Below are 20,155 nucleotides of genomic sequence, written 5' to 3'. Positions count from 1 at the left end.
CCCGAGGGGACAGCTTATCACCGTGTGCCAGCCCTGTTCCAAGCGCTTTACAAGCAGCACGTTAGTCCTGGTCACAATCCCCAAAAGGAGGTATTGTTATAGGTAATAATAACCCATAAATATGGGCTTCCCTTGGAGAAGGCAGTGGCACCCCACTCCAGTATTCTTGCTTGGAGAAGCCCATGGACGGAGGAGCCTGGAAGGCTGCAGTCCATGGGGTTGAGAAGAGTCGGACACGACCAAGTGACTAAGCACAGATCAGATCAGATCAGTCGCTCGGTCGTGTCCAACTCTTTGCGACCCCATGAATCGCAGCACGCCAGGCCTCCTTGTCCATCACCAACTCCCGGAGTTCACTCAGACACACGTCCATCGAGTCAGTGATGCCATCCAGCTGTCTCATCCTCTGTCGTCCCCTTCTCCTCTTGCCCCCAATCCCTCCCAACATCAGAGTCTTTTCCAATGAGTCAACCCTTCGCATGAGGTGGCCAAAGTACTGGAGTTTCAGCTTTAGCATCATTCCTTCCAAAGAAATCCCAGGGCTGATCTCCTTCAGAATGGACTGGTTGGATCTCCTTGCAGTGCAAGGGACTCTCAAGAGTCTTCTCCAACACAACAGTTCAAAAGCATCAATTCTTCGGCGCTCAGCCTTCTTCACAGTCCAATTCTCACATCCATACATGACCACAAGAAAAACCATAGCATTGACTAGACAGGCCTTTGTTGGCAAAGTAATGTCTCTGCTTTTGAATATGCTATCTAGGTTGGTCATAACTTTCCTTCCAAGGAGTAAACATCTTTTAATTTAATGGCTGCAGTCACCATCTGCAGTGATTTTGGAGCCCAGAAAAATAAAGTCTGACACTGTTTCCCCATCTATTTCCCATGAAGTGATGGGACCGGATGCCATGATCTTCGTTTTCTGAATGTTGAGCTTTAAGACAACTTTTTCACTCTCCACTTTCACTTTCATCAAGAGGCTTTTGAATTCCTCTTCACTTTCTGCCATAAGGGTGGTATCATCTGCATATCTGAGGTTATTGATATTTCTCCCAGCAATCTTGATTCCAGCTTGTGTTTCTTCCAGTCCAGCGTTTCTCATGATGTACTCTGCATAGAAGTTAAATAAACGGGGTGACAATATACAGCCTTGACGTACTCCTTTTCCTATTTGGAACCAGTCTGTTGTTCCATGTCCAGTTCTAACTGTTGCTTCCTGACCCGCATACAAATTTCTCAAGAGGCAGATCAGGTGGTCTGGTATTCCCATCTCTTTCAGAATTTTCCACAGTTTGTTGTGATCCACACAGTCAAAGGCTTTGGCATAGTCAATAAAGCAGAAATAGATATTTTCCTGGAACTCTCTTGCTTTTTCCATGATCCAGCGGATGTTGGCAATTTGATCTCTGGTTCCTCTGCCTTTTCTAAAACCAGCTTGAACATCAGGAAGTTCACGGTTCACATATTGCTGAAGCCTGGCTTGAATTTTGAGCATTACTTGACTAGCGTGTGAGATGAGTGCAATTGTGCGGTAGTTTGAGCATTCTTTGGCATTGCCTTTCTTTGGGATTGGAATGAAAACTGACCTTTTCCAGTCCTGTGGCCACTGCTGAGTTTTCCAAATTTGCTGGCATATTGAATGCAGCACTTTCACAGCATCATCTTCCAGGATTTGGAATAGCTCAACTGGAATTCTACCACCTCCACTGGCTTTGTTCATAGTGATGCTTTCTAAGGCCCACTTGACTTCACATTCCAAGATGTCTGGCTTTACTAAGCACAGCACACATAAATATTTTATGAAAATATGTATATACTTCTACTTAACAAGGCACAGAGTAACATTCCCAAGGGAACAGCTGTTCAGACTGAGGCATCCTTGGTCCTGGAGCTTCTCGGGGTCCCATGCAGGCAAGTGGGGGGTGTGATTGGAAGGATGATTCCAGGGGGTTTTGACCACCTGTGATTTCCACCTACATGCTGACTTTAGCACCCAGGGGAAGAAAGCTGATGCCCCCTCCACCCAGACACATGCCAGGGGCACCTCCAGGCAGCATGTGCCTGCCGTGGTGGGAAGAGCGCATCTTTTCCTCCCTCCTGTCCCAGCTCTCTGATGAGTAATCATCATCATCACTTTAATCGCCATAATGGCTGACACGCACCAAGTGCTTGCTGGGCGGCAGGGACCCTGTAGGGAATTTCTTCGGTAAATGCTGACCACCACTCTTGGAGGGAAAACCCTGTCATTCTTCTGCCCCTTTTAGAGATGGGGAAACTGAGGCTCTGGGAGTCGAGGGCTTCTTGCCCTGGGGTCACACCAAGCCGGTAAGAGGTGGAGGCCAAACTGGGGCCTGAGGCAGAGGTCTAGTCGCCCCTGCCCCCTGGCCTGCGCCTGGACCCCTCTCCCCACAGAGCTGAGCCTCAGTGAACCCATCCGCTTCCAGGAGATGGTGGCGGGAGCCGTGACGGCAGGCATGAGCCTGGCACCGGGAAGCATGGGAAGGTGATGGGCGGCGGCGTGGTGAGCCGCAGCTCCGTGCTGGCCGTGCAGATGCTCAGGGTGCCCCCCCACACCTGGGAGACTCTGGTGGGGGAGAGGTGGGTACATCAGCCAGGCGGGCTGGGCTCAGCTGTCCGTGGGCCCAGGTCCCCGGGGCCGGGGGGCAGGACGGAAAAGCCCCAAGGTCCCGGCCACTCAAGGGCCTGGCAAGAAGCTTTCTGAGGAGTAGCTTGGGATGGGGGAGTCCACTATTAGTAGCAAACCCAGGGGCAGGCCCCCGCCCCGGGGAAGAGAGAGTGGGCAGTGAGAGGGACTCACGTTAAGTCAGAGGTTTCAAACCCCTGGTTGTTTTTAAGGCCAGAAAAAGAAACAGAAGTGCAGTAGCTACCAAGGGTGGGGCAACAGGGCACGGTGGGGACTCCGGCAAACTGGGGGACACAGGCCTGCTGACGCCGACAGCTGCGCCTGCTTATCGCCCCGTGGGAATGTGAGCTCCAGGCGGGAATGCGAGCTCCGTGGCACTGGTTTTTTTTTTTTTTTTTTTGAAAAAAGCTAAAACTGGGGTTTTGGTGACTCAGTCAGTAAAGAATCTGCCCACAACGCGGGAGACCGTGGTTTAACCCCTGTGGGTCAGGAAGATCCTCTGGAGAAGGAAATAGCAACCCACTCCAGCATTTCTTGCCTGGGAAATTCCATGGACAGAGGAGCCTGGCAGGCTACAGTCCAGGGGGTCGCAAGAGTTAGACACAACTGAATGACTACATCACCACTACCACCAATTTTAATATTATCTCAAAATTTTTAAACACCACATGAACCATGGAATATATGCCTTTTGCTCAATTCAGCTGGAAAGAGCCCAGTGGTAACCTCTGGGCTGGTCATTTTAAGTCTTGCAGAAGACAGATGTCTCAGGTGGAGGATGTTTCCAACCATCCCCACCTGACCTTGAATTCTAGTCCTGAGTACAGGCCAGGCCCCCGCTGTAACGCCCCCCACACCCCGCCCATATCAGCATAGAGTCCAGGCTGCCCACTACGGAAGGCCTCAGTACAGGGGAGCCCTAGAGAGCACCCCCCAAGCTCTGTCTCTTCTCCTGCCCCCACCTGCACCCCTGGCAGGAAACTGAGGACTCCGAGACCCTCGTTCCTCCAGGAGCTGCAGAGCTGGAAGAAGGAGAGCCTGTGTGTGGTGACCGAGGCCATGGAGGCCGCGTGGGACGCCACGTTTCAGAGCCGAGCAGAGGGAGCCGAGCAGCTGTCCCTCCTCCAGCTGGGCCACGTCCAGGTGCAGGGGGTGCCCTGGGGCGCAGACGTGGTGTGCCAGGTGCTGAAAGCCACCAAGGAGCCCACCCCTCACTCCTGGCAAACCACCCCATCTCACCCAGGAGTGTGGAGTCCCTGGGCCTTTGTGTCAACTCTGCATTTTAGAACCACCTGGAGAGGTGTCTTGTTGGTTTTTGACTTTTTAAAAATACCAGTTCACACACACATACAGAATTTTCACTGGTGTGGACTAGGACCCAGTCGCTGGTGTTCCGACTCTCCCAGGTGAGTCTTACCTGCTGCTGGGGGCACTATCATAGTGCAGGGGGTTTCGCGTCAACTTTGAAATTGGGTGTGTCTGAGTGCGAACCCCAGCTCTGTCCCTGGCTGGCTGTGTGGCCCTGGGCAAGTCACTTGGCCCTCTGAGCTTGACTTCTCTGTTCCATGAAGCTAGGCTGGAATCAGGGTGAGACTCTGCAGCGGTGTGAGAAGAGTGCCCGGGATGTGCCAAGGGCAGGGACCGGCAGGGTTCCTTCAACGTGCCTTCAAGACCCAGACCTGCTCCTCACCAGCTCTGTTCTTCTGCCATGCAGCGTCCATGGCTGCCTCTGGTCCCCACTGTGATGGGGGAGGCAGGGCCCCGAGTTGCACTCACAGCATCACCTCCGGGCCCCACCTCTCACCATCCCCATAAGTGCAGGTGAGGGCTGGTCACCTGGAGGTCAGTTTCCAGGCCACCATACTGAATACGGTCCAGGAGTTCAGACGTGGTACAGAACGGTCTCCGTACTCTTGTCTCATCCATTCCTCAGGATAGTTCTCTTGCTCCTCGGTAGCACTTCTCCGGTGGGATCCGGTGCTGACGGTGGTGCCACTGGTCCCACCTCGGGAGTCCCAGCTTCTGGAGAGCTCCTTCGTCAGCTGCCCACTGACAGAGGACGACTTATGGAGGTTCTCAAACTGCCACGCCCCAGGCTTCCAGCTCAGCCCTTCCCGAAGTGAACCCTCCAAACTCTGGACAACACTTAGTGAGGCAAAACAAAACTCGTTTCTTTGCAGTGGGAACTTTGAGCGCTTTTGCCATGCTACCGTGGATTGCTTTAACCCCAGAAAGCTTTGGGGTTTTTGGAAATGTCTCATGTGCAACATATTTTGCAGAGTGCCTTCCTGCTGTGCCCGAGTGACCCCTGCCTTTGCACTTTTCTCTCCTCCAACCTCAACAGCCCCTGGTCATCAGGTTGGCCTCCTGCAGCCCCTCCCCCTGTGCCTGCCATGCCCTGCTCCTGTTTAGCCCTGAGACCCCTTCCTGCAGGTCCTAGAATCTCCCCTCCCCCTCCCAGCTGCACGGTCAGAGCACCGTGGCCAAGGAGGCGGCAGCGGGCATCCCAGGGCACTGTCTTGGCCTACATGGTGCTGCAGCTGATGATGGAGGAGGATCGCTGGGGCATGTGGAGGCCGGAGGAACTGGTGGAGGAGGGGCAGCTGCTGAGTAAGGGGCAGGAAGAGGGAGAGGGAGGCTGTTTCCTCATGGGCCTGAGCACTCAGGTGCCTTTCGTAGCGGGCTTCCAGGCCAGATCTCAGGGAGGCCTCAACACCCCACCTGTGCCCAGCTTGCCCCGAGGGGTGGGGATGGGGCCGGGGCATTGGACCTGAAGAAGGGAGAGACACGAGAATCACATGGACCGAGGTGGGCCTGCTCATCGGTGGTCCAGGGACTTTTCTCTTTTCTCTATCCCCGCTCCCATGCAGCTGTTCTGTACCTGCCTGAAGGAAAGCTCTGTAGAAATGCCAGTGGAGGTGAGTTACCTCTGCCAGGAGCTCAGGAACCCAGCCAGAAATCACCGCCTCTCCAGAGAAGGCCCTGACTCCGTCGTTGGGCCCCCTCCTGCCCCACGCAGTCACCCCGTCACTCGGGGGCAGGGAGGGCCCTGTGTCCTCTCCCTGGGGGGATGGAGATGTGCTCAAAACCCCAGGACCAGGCTGTGGGCAGGATGGTGAGCACGGGGCTCGTGGGCCAGCTCCAGCCGTGGTCTCCCCACTGCACAAGGGGAGGGCGGGGCTTTCTTCCCAGGTCGGAAGATCGGTGGTGATGTCTGGGCAGCACTGGGTACCTGGAAGGCTCTTCAGAGGCAGCCTATATGGTTAATAAAACAGGGTTGGGAAGGCAGGGCCCTCTGGCCACCCTGCCAGATCCACCCACGCACCCACCTCTGCAGGGGTGCTGAGACCCTGAGAAGCCCTGCCTTAGCCATCCCAGAGAGGTGATGGGGTGGAGCGGGGCTCAGTCTGGGAGTCCGAGGAACAAACAGAGCAGGGCAGAGAAGTGGCCTCTCCTTGAGCTGAAGCATCAGCCCTGGGCAGGGTGAGCGACTGAGGAGGAGGAGAGGGAGGTGGTGGAAGGCGGAAGGTGAGGATAAGCCCCGTGGGTGTGCAGTGCCTGGCATGCAGTAGGCATTCAGAACATGCTGAGGGCCTACTGTGTACAGGGAAGGCAGTGGGGTGAGCACATCCAGGTGCGCTCTGCCTGACATGGAGCTTCCCCGGGGCTGATCAGGGCAGGGCTGGCGCCGGGCAGGAGCCTGGGCACAGGCTCCTCGCCAGGGGCCTGCAGCGCTGAGTGCCACCCAACACTGCCTGCTGGTCTAGTGCCTGGAGGGGTCCTGCCCCAGCAGCTGGAGCTGGTGAGAGCCTGGGGCGGGGACATGGGGGGTGTGCTGGGCTCTGACCCCTGTGGACCCAGACCACCATGGCAGCCACACGCAGGCTCATTCAGGGGTTAGGCTGGGTTCCTGCCTTGTGCCAGGCCCTCTGCTCGGGCCTGAGAACACAGGCTGGTCAAGTGGAGACTCTAGGAGGTGATCGCAGACAGTGCCCAGAACAGGAGACGCACTGGGTCTTATGTAGCTTATGTTGGCAGCTGTGGGGGCCCAGGGGTGTTTCCAAAAGGGGGCCCCTCCATGCAATTCAGGGATTAATGGATGAGGAGATGGGGTGGGTTTCCAGGCAGAACAGTGTATGCAGGGGCTGGGAGCCCTGGGAGTGCTGGAAACCAAGGCCCCAGGCAGTGCAGGGAAGGGCGCATTTAGGGGGCATTGTCCTTGGAGCCCCAGTTCTGCAGGAAGCAAGGCCCCAGGCTCAGGTGTGGTGGCGGGGATGGGGCGGGGAGTGGGGGTCAGTGATCAGAGGCTCCAGGCTCCCATCCTCAGGACGGGTCCCACTGCTTCCAGTCTTGGGAGGCCTGTGTGTTCACCCTGGGTGATTCCTGGCAGGTGGCGAGCATCTTAGAGCCGAACTACAACCAGATGGAGGAAACAGGCTTCTCGCTGCCGCCGGAAGTCCTCTCCTGGCTGCAGCACGAGGACGCGGCCCTCACCTGGAGCCTGGTGGAGAGCTGTGGACTGGAGCTGGGGGGCCCTGGCCACCCAGTCACCAGGGACCCTGAGGTGGTGCTGCAGCTGTCTGCGCTCTACGCGTCCCTCGCGGGGCTGCAGCTGCTGGCCGAGCCCAGCCCTACGGCCCTCCAGACTGATGCCTGAGGCCCTCCAGACTGATGCCTGAGGAGGGTGCCCCATGCTCCCCAAGGGGCCCCACTGCCTTGACTCCAGGGAGCGGCTGGCCCAGAGCCTCCACGCAGGTGGCCCCAGGTGACGGTGGGGCTCCGCCCAGCTCAGGTCACACTCCTCTCTCCTTCTCAGGACTGGCCCCCAGACCTCAGTCGCCCATCCAGGTCTGGGGCAGCGGGGGCCCCAGTTAGGCTAGAGTCCTACCTTGGATCAGGATTCTTCCAGGAGGGCCTGTAGAGGCTGGTACCAGAACACCCTCCCCATCACCAACAGTTGGGTAGATCTGGGCATATCCTGCCCTCTTTGTGCTTCTTTCTCCTGTAAAATCACCACCCCCCATAAAATGGGGTGATCAGAATTCCTATCTCATAGGATTGTAGTGAAAATTTTAAAAGTTGTAAATAAAGTGTTCAGCACAGTGCCTGTGTGTTGGCTATTACTATGCCATGTTGTTAAGAATGGGATGGCTGTTGAGGAAAAAGTTGCCCAACCTCTCTCCAGGTTAACAGAGAACTTGGCCAGCCTCCCCTTCATTTCAGCACTCTGCCACTCTCCTTCAGCCTCAGTTTCCCCACCTGTAAAATGAGAGTGGTGGGTCAAACTGCTCTGTTGTCACCCAGCGGCACTGTTGAGGGATTTCACTATAGACCGGGGTGCAGGCTAAGGGCTATGTTTGTGTGCACAGTGGGCAGTGTGGGTGTGCACATGTGTGTGTCAGGCCATTCACGGGGAGCAGAAGAAGAGCCTGAGGCCAGGACCAGGTCTCCCCACTCCCAGCTCCGAGCTCTTCCTAGCAGAGCCCACCCAGACGGAAACGAGTAAGCGCTCAGAGGCAGAGCGATCACTCAGCAGGAGCACTTTATATATTCTCTTCTACCGACGAAACTTGTCTGACAATCAAAACAGTGGTCACTGTAAAAAAAAAAGTTTCAGAAAGGAATGAAGAACATTTTAATCTCCTTAATTCCACTTCTCAGAAATAACCAATATTGACATTCTGATGTCATTCCTTTCGGTATTTTTCCCATCACTCGTATAAATTATCTTGCAGTAACTTAGTTTTATACACTTACTTAACATGTAGTATACTGCGTGCCATTAAACAGTCTCTGTAACCTGAGAAGTGAGGTTTCGGGCAAGAGGATCTTCACAGACCTCATGCCAATCCCTAGGAGGCCCTCCTCTGGAACCAGTGCACCAATGTCACGCTTTCACCACATTTGAGCGTGCTCAGTTCTGTCTGGGGAGTGTGGACAGGGGCTCCTCCTTGTGGGGAAAACAAGAACACACACTCTTTCCACTCTGCATTGCCAGAATTGTCCAGCCCATCAAATATCTTGTTTTGCACTGTTGCTCTGTGGGGTCAGAGAGGCCCACATTTTAATAAGTTAATGAGCCACAAGTAATTTTAAAGGGATTAATGTTTAACTCACGTGTGTCTTGCTGCTGCTGCTAAGTCACTTCAGTCGTGTCCGACCCTGTGGGACCCCATAGATGGCAGCCCACCGGGCTCCCCTATCCCTGGGATTCTCCAGGCAAGAGTACTGGAGTGGGGTGCCATTGCTTTCTCCCATGTGTGTCTTAAAGGACATTAAATGAGTCCATATACATGATCTTCATGAAAATCCTTCCTTTCCCTCTCTGAACTTCATCACACAAACTGGCCAGTCCTCTCTTCCAGCAAGTCTTCCCTTTTGCAGGGGAGGGAATGGATGCCCAGTGGCAACAAAAGCCTTCTCTCTTGTGGTCTGGTGAGCACATAATATTCTTCCATAATTATATGTCTTTAAGTTACACTTTCTTGAAAAGCAGCTTTTGCCTCAAATGAAAGGTGGTCATAAATGAACCAACACTGTACTAATTAAATCAAACTGGTTCTATTGTAGAAAGTGAGGATTCTGTCATCAAAGTTGGAGGAAAATAATATGTTGAACAAGGGCTCTGAGGCCCGTAGACTTTGACTGAAAATTGGCCCTGTCAGTAGCTGTGTGACCTCAGGCAAGTTTCTTCACCTCTCTGAACATGTCTTCTCATGTTTGCACCCCTTGAATAGCAAGCTTACATACGGTGGTTTCCTCCCTTTGGAGGAGAACTAGCAAGCCCACCCACTGGCCTTCACAGGATGATTCTTGTCTGAACTCTCCTTTCAGCAGCTAAGTCGGGCTCCAGGAGCTGTTAGCTTGGGGCCGGCCACAGAGCTAGGACAGGTGAGCTGCCCAGCAGCCCCGGGGGTCTGGGCACAGGCACTTCGCTGGCCTTTGAGCCCTGGGAGCAGCTCTGCCCTCTCAGGACCCCAGAAGCCAGTGTTGTCTCAACAGCTACTCCAGGTCTGAGGTGGGACCACGGAGATTGACTTTTACAGATGGGGAAAGTGGGGCCCAGGGAAATCGTAAAGCAAGAGAGGGGCAGAAAGGGATCAAACTTGCAGAGTGGAGACTCTCCCCTACACAGACCGTCCTGCGGTCCACCCTCCACAGCCCTACCCCTCCTCCCAGCCTCTCACGGCCAAATGCTCCCTGGAGGACCCCCCCTGACCCCGCCAACCAGACCAATGAATGCCAGGTGCTCGGGGCAGAAGCCCTGCCTGGAGCAAGGAACCGGTGCTTCCGGGACCTAGAAACCATCCCTCACTCTTCCAGGCATGCTCCCGGCACCTGCCCCCAGCCCCTTCCTCCCAGGTGCCCAGGCCCCAGGACAGGATGGCCCTGGACTCCTCTCACACATCCACATCCAGTCTGTGGGGGTCCCTGGGGGCTCTGGTCCCTGCTCACCGCGTCCACTCAATGACCCGCCATCATTTCTGCCTCGGTTACTGCAATGGCTCACCCAGCCTCCCTGTCTCTGTCCCTGCTCACCTCATTCTGTTCCTGGCACAGCAGTTGGAGTGAACCTTATCAAATACATCAGATCCAGTCACTCCTTCGCTCTGAGCCTGCTGATGAGTAGACCGAAAGCCAGTCTTCCGGTGACCTCTACAGCTCTGCCCTCCCCGCTAGCTGCCTCTGCTCCCCATACACCCTCTTCTTACACCCAGAAAACTGCTGCTCTCCTCCACGAAAGCCCCACTCGGTACCCATCTTCCGTCCTAGGACACTGTCTAGGTGGGCTGTGAACAGGTACTAAAGTTTCTGACACCAGAATGTGCTGTGAGCACTGCTGGAATTACCACTAGACCAGAGCGCTGTTGAAAATAATTACGCTGCTAGTTTTGGTTTCAAATAGGCGGTTAATCACCTGCCCAGTTAGAGAAATGGCACTACCTCACAGTTAGTTTCAGTATTCTTGCTGGGAGAATCCCACGGACAGAAATCCTGGCAGGTTCCAGTCTATGGTGTCCCAAGACTGGGACACGACTGAGTGACTAAGCACACACACACACACACACACACACACACACACAAAGTTCTGGCTTCCCAGGTGATGCTAGTGCTAAAGAACCTGACTGCCGTGCAGGAGACCTAAGAGATGTGGGTTAAATCCTTGCATCTAGAAGATGCCCTGGAGGAGGAAATGGCAACCCACTCAAGTAATCCTGCCTGGAGAATTCCATGGACAGAGGAGCCTGGCTGGCTGCAGTCCATAGGGTTGCACAGAGTTGGACACGACTGAAGCGATTTATCAACAGCACACAGCACCACAGTTCAGTTCAGTTCAGTCGCTCAGTCGTGTCTGACTCTTTGCGACCCCATGAGTTGCAGCACGCCAGGCCTCCCTGTCCATCATCGATTCCCGGAGTTCACTCAGACTCACGTCCATTGAGTCGTGATGCCATCCAGCCATCTCATCCTCTGTCATCCCCTTCTCCTCCTGCCCTCAATCCCTCCCAGCATCAGGGTCTTTTCCAATGAGTCAACCCTTCGTATGAGGTGGCCAAAGTATTGGAGTTTCAGCTTTAGCATTGGTCCTTCCAAAGAACACCCAGGACTGGTCTCCTTTAGGATGGACTGATTGGATCTCCTTGCAGTCCAAGGGACTCTCAAGAGTCTTCTCCAACACCACAGTTCAAAAGCATCAATTCTTCGGCGCTCAGCTTTCTTCATACTCCAACTCTAAGTTACTATTAATAAGTTATAGGATCTCTAAAGATCATTAAAATTGGGCATCTTTGCCCAATAATACCCTCCTGGACTGAAGAAAGTAGTCAGAACTGGTGCTGGGGACAACTCTGGGGTAAGTGGAGAACCATACACGTTCATGGACACGACACCTGAAATAGACTACAATACAAACCTGCAATGACACCCCACTCCAGTGTTCTTGCCTGGAAAATCCCAGGGACGGGGGAGCCTGGTGGGCTGCTGTCTCTGGGGTCGCACAGAGTCGGACACGACTGAAGTGACTTGGCGGCGGCAGCAGCACAAACATCATGATGTTTATAACGAGCCTGGCCGGCAGCTCTCCTGGCACACACGGACAGTTCAGCACCAGCCAGCACAGCCCCCAGGGCCACGGTAGAGGGGCAGGTATTTCAAGTATTCCATTTCATAAATGCGGACACACGAGACTCATCCAAAGTTACGAGTTTTGAACACAGCTCCACCACCTCGAAGTCTGCGTTTTAACTGTTCACATGAATACAGCATTTGGCAGACAGTATAGATAAGACATGTACTGTGTGACATGAAATCAAACGTTAGAGATGCTGTCTCCATTATCATTTTACTAACTAGGAAGATAGAGTTCCAAAGCAGCAATGTGGGTAAGGTTATCTGAGTTTTAATCTACAGACCTTCCCACCGCCGTCTTCTAGGATCACCATGTAAAGACTGTGAAATACGTGAAATAAGGGCTAATTTTGTAAGAATTTATGGAGCAGCAATTACTGCCATCTCACATGGAATCAATATGGCATTTCAACTTCAAAGACCTGGGTTTGAGCACAAATGCCTTAAGTCTAAAATACTTGGAGCAATCTTAAAATAGTCCAGCATGCTTCTTAATCCAAATCTCTAAAGTGGGAAAACAGGCGAGTGCAAAGTTCTGCCCATCCAGATATAGGTTGGGGGCTGCAGAAACAGGATGAAGAACACATCACAAGGGGTGTCACTGGTATAAAACACGAAGCAACACTACCCCGTGAAGGAAGAGGCACTGGGGCCGGGGTACCGGATGAGTAAAGGAATACGGACCGGGCTGTGTTTTAGAGGTTGAGGGGGTAAAAGGCTTAGAGTGATAGGAGATTCACCTGCACAGAGCGGAGTCACCCCTCCCTCCAGCACACCGGGCAGACCTGCTTATTATAAAATCCTGGTCCTCTTTCCTGATGAGCCCACGGCCAGTCCCTTCATTCTGAGGATAGGCATGAACAGAGATCAGACTCAGCGGACCTTCTTACTACCTGAACAGTAAATACTAAACCAAACTAAACCTACTTTCTGGAAGCAGAGATGGCTCCTTATAACACGATGCAGCACCGAGCTTCCAACACACGGAAGCTGTTCCGTGGTTCCAACCTCAACTTCTTTGACGTTCTCAAAGACACCTGTTCTTGGAACTAGAGATTGGTCAACTTTCTGAGGGCCATATGGCCTGTCACAAGAATTCCATTCTGCTGTTGTAATGCAAAAGCAGCCAAAAGTAACATGTAAACAAATGAGTGAGGCTGTGTTCCAGGAACATTTATGGACACTGGAATTTGAATGTCATGTATTTTACACATGCCACAAAATATAGTTTTGACTTCTGCCAAACTTTTAGACATGTAAAAACTATTCTTAGTTCAAAGGCTGTACAGAAATAGATGGCAGGACTGGCTCGTAGAGGAGTTTGCTGAGGCCTGGTCGGAGGTTCAGAGAAACTTCCACTTGTTCTCTGATGCAGAGACGACAAACTACATCAACTGCAAAGGCCACAGCAGTTACTACTGTTATCTATTTCCGCCACATGATTTTTAATTTATATCCATTCAAGAACTCACACTTGGCACCTCCTTAGATCCAGGTACTGGGAAAAATCCTTGGGATGCTGAAGGGACATCAGACGAGGCTCTTTTCATGTGATGAGGAAAGTGGTCCAGTGGGACGGCAGCAGTGTTGGATGAGACACTTGCGTGAGAGTCTTAGGGCTGCCATGACTAACTAGCCTCAACTGCATGGTTTAAAACAAGCCAAGTTTATTCTCTCCCAGTCCTGGAGGTCGGAATTCTGAAGCCAAGGAGTCAGCAGGGCTGGTTTCTTTGGCGAGGCTCTCTGGGAGAAAGTTCCCCAGCTTCCAGTACTGACGGCAACTCTGGGCCCTCAGTTTGCAGACACACGGCTCCCTCTACTCACGCCTCCATCTTCACATGGACTTTGCCATGCCCAGTTCCCCTTTTTCCTCTTATACTGGGTTTAGGACCCCATGTAATCCAGGAAGGTCTTAACTCCAGATCCTTGACTTAATGTCAGCTGCAAATACTTTTTTCCAAATGACGGGGCATCTCTAGGTTCCAGGTGGACTTACCTTCGGGGAAGGGGGACTATTTAACCTTACATCCTCTTTATTGGAAGGTGGCTCATGTTATCCCCAAGGCTTTGTCAAGGAGATGACACAAGCTGATCCTCCAAAGACAAGAGCTGCTATTCCTCAGATGAACGTGAGGGAGGAAGGGGATGACAGGCTCAGGGACCAGTGGGGCGCAAGTGTGACAATGAGTGGAACAATCTGAGCAGCACGCAGTTGAGCCTGGCTGGGAGCAGGCTGTGGGTGGCAGAGAGGTGAGCCGGGATTCTATCACGACAGGCTGTGGGCATGGTCATCTGGTACTAGTGAGCCAGAGACATTGATGAATTCTCTGGGATTTTCTCCCAGATAACCCTAACCCTTAACCCAGCATGGGTGGACGAGACAAACTTTAAGCAGCTTCTCGCCATTAGCACACTTTATGGTTAAGATTTATGGTCTTAAAGTAATAATCACATGAAGTTTCCTACCACTAGCGACACTGCGGCCTTCAGTTTCTCCTGGGAAGTCCGTCGTATCCTCTCTCTCCTCCCAGTATTCAGGACCGTTCTTCCCTCCACATACTATTTCAAGTTGCTACCTTCCAGCTCCTGAGAACTGCCCTTCAAGCAAAAGTATAGTTTCCCTTCTGTTGCTACATCCATGCAAGCATACATCAAGGATAAAAGTCAAGTGTGACAAGATTAGTAGGTCTTATCTTTTGGTAAAGAATCTGCCTGCAATGCAGGGTTTGATCCCTGGGTCAGGAAGATCCCCTGGAGAAGGAAATAGCTACCCACTCCAGTATTCTTGCCTGGAGAAACCCATGGACAGAGAAGCCTGGTAGGCCATGGTCCAAAGGGTCACAGAATCAGAAAAGGACTTGGTGGCTAAACCACCACCACCACTAGTCTTGTTGTACTCAGCAAGATTTTAAAAGCAATTACAGTAATAAAAAAATACCCAGCTCTCCCCTAAAAGGGAAAAAATGTACTGTACACATACATTCCAAAAAACACACATAGGGAAAGCTCTAGAGACCTAGAATCAAAACATCAGTAAACCACACCACACTTAGAAAAATGAAAGCTGATTTTTATTTTATCATCAACAGCCATTCTTTAAACATGAACATGCATACGTAATATTCTACGCACACATCACAGTTTTTTAACGTTAGTTAATAAAGGTTAAACACACAACATACATCCTTACAAAAAAAGTCAAAATGCAAACTTAAAACTTTAAACAAAAGTCTTACTAATTTAAAAAAAGTGTGTGTTGGGTACCATTTGTACAACACAGTTAATTTAAACATCTTTATTTTGGCTGCACATGAAAAAAGCGGCAGTAGAAAATAAAGTCATTGAGGGTTTTTAAATAGCAGAATAGGCAGTTTTGCCATGCAGGAGAAGCAATATTAAATATTAGTTTTCAAAAAAAATCCACATTTAAAAATATTTAGTTCAAGTCACAGAATTTTTCTCAGTAGAGACCCCAATGCAATGCATAATTAGCTGCCTTAGATGGCCTGTTTGAAAGGACAATATCCCTTCAGAGTATAACTTTACTGATTTTGGCACAGAAAAGAAGTCTTAAGATCAAGAACATGATTAAAAAAGAGGGAGAGGAACAGAGGAAAGAAATAAAAAGCAAGAGTAAATGAGATAGTAATTGCAATCACTAAAAACTGTGCATTCTCAGTCACTGCAGAATACTGTCTTCTGTCTACAGCAGGTGCTTTTCCAGAACTGTTATTGCAGCATGGATTTAATCTGCTTGGAGGTAGTCTCATCATTCAAATGTTTTGTTGTGTACCTACGAGGGGAAAAACATCCACTTTAGGGGGTTAAAAACACAAACATAACCTGCATCGGGTTCTGTAATTACGGGAAGAGAAACAACGGGCCAGGAGAGCTTGCCTTGTGCGAGAATGCCTTTCAGTCCAGCTCTAGCCCTGTTCAGCCCCTGCTGGCTGATGCTCCTCCTACCTTCAAACAGAATGCCTGTTTTACTCATTTGGAACTAACTACCTCATTGAAAAGGTTTGGTGAGATTCTACAGTACACAATTATCTATAACTTTCCTCTCAAAGGAAAATAGCTGTCCAATATCAAAGGCTGGCAAATTATACCCATGGATCAAATCCAACCTACCATCTACTTCTGTATGGCCTGTGAGCTAAGCATATTTTTACATTTTTAAATGGTTGAGAGAAAAAGTAAAAAAAAAAAAAAAAAAAAAAAATAGTATTTCATGGTAATGTGGAAATTCCATCAAATTCAAATCTCAGTGCTTATAACATTTTACTGGAACAGAGCCATGCTGACCCACTTAAGTATCGTCTATGGTCACCTTCCTGCTACAAGGGCAGAGGTGAATAGCTGTGACAGATGCCACAGGGCCTATGAAGCCTAAAATATTTGCTTATTCTCTGGTCCTTTACAAAAACAGTTTGCAAACTCCTGTTCTCCTTTGTATTTAAGACAGTTCACCCTCACATTTTCATCAAGAAAAGGCCAACAGCATCTAAAGAAGTGAAAATAACATAACATATATGTGAAGATGAATGGCATTATTTCACTTTACACATAAACACAAAAGTCCTTTTCTAAGAGCATATGATTTTCTACTGAAAAAACTAATACTATTTAAGAATAAACTTAATAAATTAATAAAGAAGGTAATCATCTAGCACTGAACCTGACTCCCAGCTCTAGTTTTGTTTCTCTTTCTCTTATGATCAAAGAAACTTGGTTCCATTTCTCCATTTGTAAAATACAGACATGGCTCATTGCTTTCTCCTCATTGCATAGTGTCAGTCTGAGGGAACTACATCATTACTATAGAAAAGTATTCAAAACAAACAACTATATATATATATGCAACTATATTATTTAAAACTTGACTCCGAGGAAAAGGATGGAGTGAGCATCTGTAATAAACAAGCTATTCACTTAAAAAAGAAAATAATGCAGCAAAAATGTGTTCTATTTTGTAGAGACCAAAATAACAACACTTGCACAGCACTTTGGGGATTCCAAAATGCTTTCTTAACAGTATCTTCTCTGCTCTGAGTAAAGCATGTTAAGAGCTAGGTTGGTTTAGTTTAAGCAGTGTTTCTCAAAGTACCAACAATATCTACAATACAGAGGGTGCTTATTTATAAAATGAGGTGCCTGCCCCCCCACCCCAGACCTAACGAAGAGACTAGACTCTCTGGAGGTGGTAACCTGGGAATCTGCATTTCCTTTCCATCCAGATGATTCCAGAGCACAATGATTAATCTCAGAGTAAACCTACGGCTTGATAATGCAATATCAAGTATATGGAATTTTAAGAATAAAACCCTGAATCTGAAAATAGACTCCAACATTTATTAGTTGTATCACCTTTAAGTCTCTCAAGAGCTTCAGGTACCTACTGCAGGATGGAGACACCCCCACTGGCCCATACCCACCAGCTACGTCACTGAGCTGTGGTTAAGAGGCAATAAAGCCCCAGACATGAAACTGCATGGTAAACGTACCGTGATATAAAACTGTTACTATTATAACCACTACTACATCGCAACAGGTATACTGATTAACCTCACAAAACCTCCCAGGGGGGGAAATAACAACCGGACACAGAATATGTGTTTCACTCTGAGGAAGAACAGCTCAGAAGTTATTCTCTGCAGCGAACTTTTATTTTCTGACTTCTATCATATTATTTAAAAGGAAACCTACAGCTGCCAGGTGGCTCTTGCCTCACCTGGCAGACAGTGAGTCTTCTCCTCCTTTGTCTCAAACACAGCCTGTTTATGGTGGACGTCAACAGCTTTATACTCACTACCATGGCCCTCCTCTGTCCCACACCAAATTACTTATACACTGTGAAAAACAGAAGTGAACTCTGCATTTTACATTACTGTTGGAAGCACAGTCCCTTCAGGGTAAATAAATGTTACACTAAAACTTCCTAGACCTCTATTATTTCTTACTTTAAGGAAAAAAGAGTTCCCGTCACTTGCTGGCTTTGGAAGAGCCTAACCAATCATTTACCGCGGGCGGCTGCCCCTCTTCAGAGGTCAGGGGCAGAAGCCGGGAGGACCCCATGCCCGAGAGGAGGCGGCCAAGAGGAGTTACCCCACGTCCGAGGTCAGGGGCAAGCGGCTGAGAGGGCCAGGCTGCAACGGCGCAGGAACGGCCGAAAGGAGCTACCCCACGTCCAAGGTCAGGGGCGGCGGCCAGGAGGAGCTACCTCACGTCCAAGGTCAGGGGCGGTGGCCAAGAGGAGCTACCCTGCGTCCGAGGCCAGGGGTGGAGGCCGGGAGGAGCAACCCCACGTCCAAGGACCGACGGCTGCATGGGTGCAGGAGGGCCTAGAGGAGCTATCACACGTTCAAGGTCAGGAGGCGCAGTGGTGAGGAGATACCCCTCGTCCAAGGTAAGAAGCAGCAGCTGCGCTTTGCTGGAGCAGCCGTCAAGAGATACCCCAAGTCCAAGGTAAGAGAAACCCAAGTAAGATGGTAGGTGTTGCAAGAGGACATGGAGGGCAGACACACTGAAACCATACTCACAGAAAACTAGTCAATCTAATCACACTAGGACCACAGCCTTGTCTAACTCAATGAAACTAAGCCATGCCCGTGGGGCCACCCAAGATGGGTGGGTCACGGTGGAGAGGTCTGACAGAATGTGGTCCACTGGAGAAGGGAATGGCCAACCACTTCAGTATTCTTGCCTTGAGAACCCCATGAACAGTATGAAAAGGCAAAATGATAGGATACTGAAAGAGGAACTCCCCAGGTCAGTAGGTGCCCAATATGCTACTGGAGATCAGTGGAGAAATAACTCCAGAAAGAATGAAGGGATGGAGCCAAAGCAAAAAGAATACCCAGCTGTGGATGTGACTGGTAACAAGGTCCGATGCTATAAAGAGCAATACTGCATAGGAACCTGGAATGTCAGGTTCATGAATCAAAGCAAATTGGAAGTGGTCAAACAAGAGATGGCAAGAGTAAACGTCGACATTCTAGGAATCAACAAACTAAAATGGACTGGAATGGGTGAATTTAACTCAGGTGACCATTATATCTACTACTGTGGGCAGGAATCCCTCAGAAGAAATGGAATAGTCACCATGGTCAATAAAAGAGCTCGAAATGCAGTACTTGGATGCAATCTCAGAAAGGACAGAATGATCTCTGTTTGTTTCCAAGGCAAACTATTCAGTATCACAGTAATCCAAGTCTATGCCCCAACCAGTAACACTGAAGAAGCTGAAGTTGAACGGTTCTATGAAGACCTACAAGACCTTTTAGAACTAACACCCAAAAAAGATGTCCTTTTCATTATAGGGGACTGGAATGCAAAAGTAGGAAGTCAAGAAACACCTGGAGTAACAGGCAAATTTGGCCTTGGAATACAGAATGAAGCAGGGCAAAGACTAATAAAGTTTTGCCAAGAAAATGCACTGGTCATAGCAAACACCCTCTTCCAACAACACAAGAGAAGACTCTACACATGGACATCACCAGATGGTCAACACCAAAATCTGACTGATTATATTCTTCTCCAAAGATGGAGAAACTCTATACAGTCAATAAAAACAAGACCAGGAGCTGACTGTGGCTCAGACCATGAACTTCTTATTGTCAAATTCAGACTGAAACTGAAGAAAGTAGGGAAAACCACTAGACCATTCAGGTATGACCTAAATCAAATCCCTTATGATTATACAGTGGAAGTGAGAAATAGATTTAAGGGACTAGATCTGATAGATAGAGTGCCTGACGAACTATGGACTGAGGTTCGTGACGTTGTACAGGAGACAGGGATCAAGACCATCCCCATGGAAAAGAAATGCAAAAAAGCAAAATGGCTGTCTGGGGAGGCCTTACAAATAGCTGTGAAAAGAAGAGAAGCGAAAAGCAAAGGAGAAAAGGAAAGATATAAGCATCTGAATGCAGAGTTCCAAAGAATAGCAAGAAGAGATAAGAAAGCCGGAAAACAACAGAATGGGAAAGACTAGAGATCTCTTCAAGAAAATTAGAGATACCAAGGGAACATTTCATGCAAAGATGGGCTCGATAAAGGACAGAAATGGTATGAATCTAACAGAAGCAGAAGATATTAAGAAGAGGTGGCAAGAATACACAGAAGAACTGTACAAAAAAGATCTTCAAGACCCAGATAATCACAATGATGTGGTCACTAACCTAGAGCCAGACATCCTGGAATGTGAAGTCAAGTGAGCCTTAGAAAGCATCACTACGAACAAAGCTAGTGGAGGTGATGGAATTCCAGTTGAGCTATTCCAAATCCTGAAAGATGATGCTGTGAAACTGCTGCACTCAATATGCCAGCAAATTTGGAAAACTCAGCAGTGGCCACAGGACTGGAAAAGGTCATTTTCATTCC

General features: G+C 49.8%; 1 protein-coding gene across 18 annotated transcripts in view; it reads right to left on the bottom strand.

Annotated features, from left to right (window-relative positions):
• Positions 1 to 14,822: 14,822 nt before the first annotated feature.
• The window catches only part of CYRIB (CYFIP related Rac1 interactor B), a 147,762-nt gene continuing 142,429 nt past the window's right edge, over positions 14,823 to 20,155 (bottom strand). For all 18 annotated transcript variants that reach the window (XM_059893173.1, XM_059893172.1, XM_059893175.1 and 15 more), the window contains one exon: positions 14,823 to 15,566. In XM_059893173.1, coding sequence (XP_059749156.1) covers positions 15,503 to 15,566 — 64 coding nt within the window. In that variant the 3' untranslated portion in view covers positions 14,823 to 15,502. The remainder of the gene's footprint in view (positions 15,567 to 20,155) is intronic.

Source organism: Bos taurus, chromosome 14 (genome assembly GCF_002263795.3).
Source record: "Bos taurus isolate L1 Dominette 01449 registration number 42190680 breed Hereford chromosome 14, ARS-UCD2.0, whole genome shotgun sequence".
NCBI lineage: Eukaryota > Metazoa > Chordata > Mammalia > Artiodactyla > Bovidae > Bos > Bos taurus.
This window is presented reverse-complemented; position numbering and strand designations above follow the sequence as displayed.